The sequence below is a fragment of the Aegilops tauschii genome, chromosome 2, assembly GCF_002575655.3.
Source record: "Aegilops tauschii subsp. strangulata cultivar AL8/78 chromosome 2, Aet v6.0, whole genome shotgun sequence".
NCBI lineage: Eukaryota > Viridiplantae > Streptophyta > Magnoliopsida > Poales > Poaceae > Aegilops > Aegilops tauschii.
In genome coordinates, this window is record NC_053036.3 from 10127833 (window position 1) to 10135584 (window position 7752).

Below are 7752 nucleotides of genomic sequence, written 5' to 3' on the forward strand. Positions count from 1 at the left end.
AAGGAGTTGACTACGATGAGGTTGTTTCACCGTAGCGATGCTTAACGTCGGTTCGGGTTGAACTAGTAATTAATACATATTTCAATCATGAGATATGAAACATGGGTGATGAAAGGATTTCCATCTGATGGAAATGAAACAAAGGACTTGGATGTGTTACAGTCCAAGGTATTCTGTCATTCCAGAGGATGCTAGTAAGTATGCAAACTTCAGAGTTCCAGCAATGGACAGAAGAGAGCAAAATGGAGTTGGAATCTTTGTTTTTGATGGAATGGTCAAAGGGGTTTGACTTCATCAATGGGTAACAAAGGTGCTTCTGGTTTCAAGAAAGTAAGTGGGAGCATAATAACATTTCTAAAAACCTTGTGTACTTGACACATTGTTAATTGGAAATAAGTTTCTTGACACGAATTAGGACTTCATTTGAAAATAGTTTTTCGACGAAGTGCTAGCGCTAAATAGCCTTGATATTAGGCATGATGATCTATGGAGATAGATTTACCTAATGGGGCTAAGCAATGAATACATATTGACAATATGCTAAAACTTTTTTAGCATTTAAAACGCCATGGAGTGATTCTTGCCAAAGTCACATGGAAAGAGTTTTTGCAAGACTCGGTGTCCCAAAACACTGATGAGTAAAATACATGATGGAGATTCCACACACTCCTATGTTTGGATTAATCATGTATTCCATGGTATGTAAAAACAATCAGATATGTCCAATACTCCAAGGTTGTTGCTAGTCTTTGATAAGCTAGGCCTTTCCCTTCTCTTTTGGCATTTCTGCAATTCAGTCCAAAGATATAGCCCCATTCATTTGATATTGATGCATACTTAGTATAGATCTGGTGCAAGTCCTACGAGTACTTTGTATGAGTACTCACGGTTACTTTGCTACCCCTTTTCCCTTATACCCAATTGTTGCGATCAGATAACGGAGTCCAAGAGCCAGCTGACACCGCCGATGACTACTACTACCCCGACGGAACCTACTACTACATGGAGACCGCCGACGACCAGGAGTAGTTAGGAGGCTCCCAGGCAGGAGGCCTTGCCTTTTCGATTGTTGTTGATGTTTGTCCTAGCCTTCTTAAGGCAGACTTGTTTATCTTATGTATGTACTCGGATATTGTTGCTTCTGCTAACTCGCTTGTGCTTGAGCTTATGTATTCAAGCCCTCGAGGGCCCTGGCTTGTAATATGAAGCTTGTATTATTTTAAATTTGTGTCTAGAGTTGTGTTGTGATATCTTCCCGTAAGTCTCTGATCTTGATCATGCACATTTGCATGTATGATTAGCGCATGATCAAGCGGGGGCGTCACAAACGCGTGCCCGAAAATGGACCGGCGCCCTTTTTATCCGCCGTCGACCCATTTCCGGCCCAATTCTGGGCCGCATTTGCGTCCAAACGGATGCGTGGACGTCATGGGCGCTCACTTTATCCCCCTTGGCCCGCCAGTCGGTGAGAGAATGGCCCTTTCTCCTTCCCCTACACGACCTGCACCTCCCGCCCGCCACCCGCCCCCGCCATAGCCACCGCCGCCCATCTTTCGGCCGCGACGTCGTTGTGCAAGCCAGTCAGCCAAGGCCCGACAAAATCGCCCTGCCGACCCCCCCCCCTCGGCCATTTTTTGGAGGTGTTCTTTCCGGTGGTTGTGAACTTTCTTGGCAGTCACAGCCGCCGGCGATGACCATCGGCCGCGACACCGCCCGCCTCGCGCGTCTTCGCTTCAACAAGCCAGCTGCCTCCACGTGGGAGGCCGAGGTGCTCTTCACTGGTCGTGTATCCACCACGACCGCAAGGTGTTAGACACTTTGCTCAAAAGGTACCATGGACAGTGGGGATGAGTATTTTTCAACAACTTCATTTGTTCATCGGATGATTCATCGTCGGATAGTGAAGAGCTTGGGTTTGCTGCATTGGTCATCAATAACCGCATTGCTAGTAGCGATCTAGGTTCAGAGGATCAATCCCGGGCCATGCTCCAGCGCTGAACCGCAATAGGGAGAGTGGTCATGCCTTGCTCTATAACGATTACTTTGAGGACTCCCCGCTCTTCAAACCCCGTCTTTTTCGGCTCCACTTTCTGGATGGCAAGGCATGTGTTCAATTGTATTCGAGAGGGAGTAGTAGGATTTAATGATTACTTTGAGTGCAAGGAGGATGCCGTCGCAAGGTTGGTTTCTCCTCTTATCAGAAATGCACTATGGCTATTCATATGCTTGCATATGAAATTCCCGGTGATCTTGTGGATGAGTATGTCCGCATGAGTGAGTCCACATGTCTGGCATCAATGTAAAGGTTCTGCAGAGCAGTGGTAGTAGTGTTTGGCCCTTAGTACCTGAGAGAGCCAAATGTCGCAGATACAACCCAGCTCTTGGCGATCAATGCAAATAGAGGCTTTCCGGGAATGCTTGACCGCATAGGTTGCATCCACTAGAGGTGGAAGAATTATTTGCTTGGCATGGGCAGTACACGGGACATGTGAAAGGTTTGCACTGTCATATTAGAAGCGGTGGCTGCACTAGATCTTTGAATATGGCACTATTTCTTTGGCATGACTGGTTCTCACAATGATATCAATGTACTTTGGTGTTCTCCAGCATGACTAGCGGAAGGCCACTACCCAGAGGTCCACTTTGAGATCAATGGCCACCATTACAACAAAGGATACTACCTGGCTGATGGTATTTATCCTCACTTGCCAACTCTTGTGAAGACAATATCCAATCCAGAAGGAGAGAAGAGTCATCGATTTGCCCAATCACAAGAGAGTTCTTGGAAGGACGTCGAGTGTGCTTTTGGTGCGCTTCAGTCTCGATGGGCTATCGTTGAACACCTAGTATTGTCATGGAGCATCGAGAAGCATTGGGAGGTGATGCCTACTTGTGTGATCATGCACAACGTTATCGTGGAGGATGAGTGTGACGACAAGCTGTACAACCAAGGGTTTGAATATCAGGGTGAAAATGTTGTGCCCGAGCACCAAGAACCAGCAACGTTTGAGAAATTCACCCTATTCTAGCATGAAATGCGTGATTGGCCTACTCATATGCAACTACAAGATGACTTGGTTGAGCATATCCGAAATCATATTGGAAACCAGTAGATGTATCTGTTCATTTTATTTCCATGTAATCAAGATGAATTCAATTGGGTTGTAAACATTATGTTTTTAGTAGGTTGTGAAACTATTTGATTGTAAAACTATTACAATGCTTAATTCAAGAATTGTCTGTACATTTGGCGCTCGGTCGGCCCTGACGGTCCAGATGCATCGGCCGCATTGGGCGCACTACCGATGCATACAGAAAAACGGCGACCCAAACGGATAAAATTCGGACAAAACAGACGTCCATTTGGGTTCGCTCGTTGGAGTTGTCCTAAGGACATGTACAACCGCAACCTGCAAACTTGGTCCCTCAAACATGCACGGACGCGCCCGCGGACAATGACTGGGCAGGCCTCAATTTTTTTTCATTTGCAGCCACAAAACCAATTTCCAAAACATCAAAATACATGCAAAGACATGCATGTCGATCATCACGTTCGTGTTGGGCCGACGGGACGCCGAATAAAATTCTCATACATAAGATTTTCACATCCGTATTGACCCCGCGGGTTTCGGATGTTTTTAGTCCCACCTCGCGGCCTCAGGAGCTAATGCTTAAATAGTCGGGTCGTCAGCTTCATTCATCATTGTATCCTTTGTGGATCAAATGAACTATTACTATCAATTTTCTTTGTTTATTACAGAGAAGATTCATAGGCATGCCCTATCTCCTTCACAATTGAAACATTGATGTTTGCACGACTCTTTTTAATCACAAAATAAAAATCTCTTACATGAATGATATGAATTTGACACTCGATGAACAATCATGAGTTGATGAAATGCAATCTAGTGTCAAGCTACCTCATTCACATAACAAGAATTGATCGACATATGCCATTAATAAAGAAGCTTGGTGCAAACCGTCAGCGCGACTATTTAAGCCAGTCGGCGTCTGGTATGGTGCGGCAATCCGGTTGGGTCGACTTCTTTTGACCGGTCATTGATCAGGCGGATGTTTAGAGAGGAATTAAGGTCCCTCTAGATGCAATAACATATCCACCGCCCGCTGACCGATCCCACCTCTCCTTGACGCCCGTTTCCCTGCTATCTTAGATCTTACCGGGCAACCCCAGCTTCTCCTTCCTCGCTCGATCCCCAAATCGCTGCGTGCCTGCCTGCTTCCTCCACCCGACCCTAACCCTAGCCGCGCCGCCACCATCGATCCCCAAATCCCTCCCCCCTCCGCCCTCCACCCAACCCTAATCCCTACCTACCTTAGCTAGCTAGCCGCCATGGGCCGTTCCATGGCTCTGCTCCACCGCGAGATTTACTTCTCCGACGACGAGGCGTTATCCGGCCGAGTGTCGTCAATCCGCTGCCCGTGGGAAGGACGAGATGGTCCACCAAGCCGCCAAGAGATCAGTGACGCAGTCACCGGTTACCTGCGGACCTTCAAGGCGCACGCAGTCGTCGCCGATCCGCCGGCGCTCTCCTTCCTCCACATACTGCGGCCGCCGGTATCCGTCGGGCTCCCGGTGCAGCTCCACAGCCTCACCATGGCCACTCTCTCCAGCGCGGACAAGAACCTGGTCGCCATGTACGCCGGAGCGTACCGCCCTGGCAACCGTTTCCCTGGAGGCTACCTCATCTACGACGCCAGGAACGACTCCATCTCTGGGATCCCCGAGCTCCCCTCCGACCACTCACATAGAGCCATCGGGTGCGAGTCGGCCGTCGTCATGTGCGCCGCCGGGAACGACTACTTTCTTGCCGAGCTCGTCAGGGTCTGGCCAGATGGCTCCCAAGCTGCGCTCTGGCTGTGGAAGTCGTCCGTCCAAAAATGGGACTTGCATCCCAGTCGCCTGCCCCTTCCATCCAGCACCACCGGCCACTTCTCCCCTGACTTGTGCTTCTCTTGTTGGGGCTCTGTCCTCTGCTGGGTGGATCTGCTCAAAGGCATGGTGCTCTGTGATCTGAAACAAAACTGCAAGTTCAGCTTTATTCAGTTGCCCAAAGATTGTCCAACCTATGATGCCGACAGCGACGACTTTACATACTCCTCTGCCGAGGAGTTCCGTTCCATGGCCTGTGTTGCTGGCAAAATCAAGTTCGTCGCCCTGGATGAATGTGATGAACACCAGCCCGAAAAAGGATTGGAACTGACCATCTGGACTCTCTCGCATGACCTCTCAGGGTGGAAGGAAAGCTGCAAGTGCAATGTTGAAAACATCTGGGCAAACGAGGCCTACAAGCCTGCTGGTATAAGAAATCTTCCTCCGTCGTACCCTGTTCTGAGCATCCATGAAGACGGCGTCGTCTACCTAGTCTTAAATGATCTCAGGGAGTTGGACTATGGACTAGAGCACATGGGCCAGTGGATGCTTCGTGTTGACATAGGCAATGACAAGGTCCAGTTCTATCCAAATGGTGAAAAGAATTCTGTTAATTCCCTGCTCTTTGCCAGTGAGTTCAGTGCGCACCGACAGCATTTACAGGATCACCCGGTATTACTACCACCACTAAGCACCGTTTCATTTGCATACTACCGCCATTTTATTTATGTTTACTATCACTAAACATGCTTTCATTTGCATACTAATGTAATTATCCTTAGGTTTTTAAATGATAAAAATTCCAATGCATGTTTATCACATCCAGTTTGCTTCATTACTTGCTAAAAAAATCAAGATATTTGGCCACCTCCCCATGTTGAACAGTAGATGTCTGATATTGATGCTCATCCGCAATCATGACTCTGTAATCAATTGTCACTACCTAATTACTCTGCCCCCTTGCCATATTAGGACCCAACTTCTTGCACATCATGATGACACTTATTCAGGTTTTAGGGCTGTTTTTTCTTCCTTTTTTGCTTGATGGAGATAGTGTTATCATTAGCTTCACATCTCCACTTTAACATTTGAAGACATGGGCATTCGGTGAATATAGTAGTGTATGTGTTATTTTAGTAGTCGGTTCGAACTTGGAATTTGTATGAGCCATGGCCGTTCAAAGATGCACATAGCAGATGAAGCATAATTTCAAGCTATAGATGAACAGTGGCAAGTGTCTGAATGAAATATGTCAATCAAAAGTCAAAAAAAATGTACTCACACTGTCCCATAATATAAGAGCGTTTTTTATACTAGTGTAGTGTCAAAAACGCTCTTATATGATAGGATGGAGGGAGTACCTTTGACACATACATCTGTTTCCACAATTTTCTTTAATAAGGTCATGTTGGACTGACGGTAGACATTGTGTTGGAGTTGCCCAATTTATTAATATCAGTAACACATTTGATAGGAAATGGCAAATGTGGTCACATTAAAAGTATTATATTTGACAGGCATCTTTATTTATTTTTGCAGAGAGAGATAGAAGCAAGCGAGTTTGTTGCAAGGGGAAAGAGGATGAAGCCTTGAGATCTTGGCAACATATCATGAGGAAATTTGGACTGATGGCCGCCACTTGATTTTGCTTAGGCCCAGTGAAGACATTTAATGTCATCTGTATCGATTAGTAGTACAGTAGTTATAAACTTATCAGTCATGGCATTATGCCTATTGAGTGGCTTCTTTTGGATTGTAACTGGGCATGGTTAAACTTATCAGTCCTGACTTTATGCCTATTGGAGTGCTTCTTTTGGATTGCACTAGCTGGATGGCACCGACAGCATTTACAGGATCACCCGTTTCTACTGCCACCACTATGCATCGTTTCAATTGCATACTACTGTCATTTTATTTGTGTTCACTATCACTAAACATGCTTTCATTTTCACACTAATGTAATTATGCTTAGGTTTTTAAACGATTAAAATTCCAATGCTTGTTCCCGTTTGCTTCATGTAGTTGCCAATAGAAATCAAGATATTTGGCCACCTCCTCCGCGATCATGAATCTGTAATCCATTGTTACTACCTAATTACTCTGCCCCCTTGTCATATTAGCCTCACCTCTCAACTTTAAGATTTGAAGACATGGGCATTCGGTGAATATAGTTTGGCATGTGTTAAACTTTAATAGTCGTTTCTGAACTCAGAATTTGTATGAGCCAAGGCCGTTCAAAGATGCACATAGCAAATAAAACACAATTTCAAACTAGAGTTGAACACAGCTGACACGTGTTTGAATGAAAGATGTCAAAGGTACAAAAGAAATACCTTGGACGCTAGCTGTTTTAACAATTTTATAATTCAGAGCGTGTTTGACTGAAAGATGTCAAAAGTACAAAAAAAACTACCCTGGACGCCTAGCTGTTTTAACAATTTTATAATTCAGAGCAACTTGGCCTTTCACATTGTGTTGGCGGTGCCCAATTAATTAATATCGGTAGCACATTTATACATTCACAGCTTAAACCACAAATCAGACAGGTCGCTGCAGATCTACTCTGCTCATTCTTTCTCCTTTTTTTTTACGGCAATACTAGCCTGACATATGGTCACATTAAAAGTATTATATTTGATAGACATTCCTTTCTTTTGCAGAGAGAGATAGAAGCAAGTGAGTTGGGGGCATGTGGAAAGAGGATGAAGCTTTGAGGTCTTTTTTTGAACATGTAGGACTACGTTGTATTCATACGAGAAAGGAATATTGCAAATACGCATACAAGTACAGAAACCTGAGAATGATACAAGCTATGACACTATTGAATAGTAACAACACAGTAGCCAAGACCCATAGAAAAC

General features: G+C 45.4%; 1 protein-coding gene across 1 annotated transcript; it reads left to right on the forward strand.

The window, feature by feature from the left end:
- The first annotated feature begins 4208 nt into the window (after window positions 1–4208).
- On the forward strand, window positions 4209–6714 carry LOC141041478 (uncharacterized). The gene is made up of 2 exons (XM_073507691.1): window positions 4209–5563; window positions 6431–6714. The coding sequence occupies exons 1-2, from the start codon at window positions 4352–4354 to the stop codon at window positions 6482–6484; spliced, it is 1266 nt and encodes a 421-aa protein (XP_073363792.1). The 5' UTR covers window positions 4209–4351; the 3' UTR covers window positions 6485–6714.
- Window positions 6715–7752: the final 1038 nt, after the last annotated feature.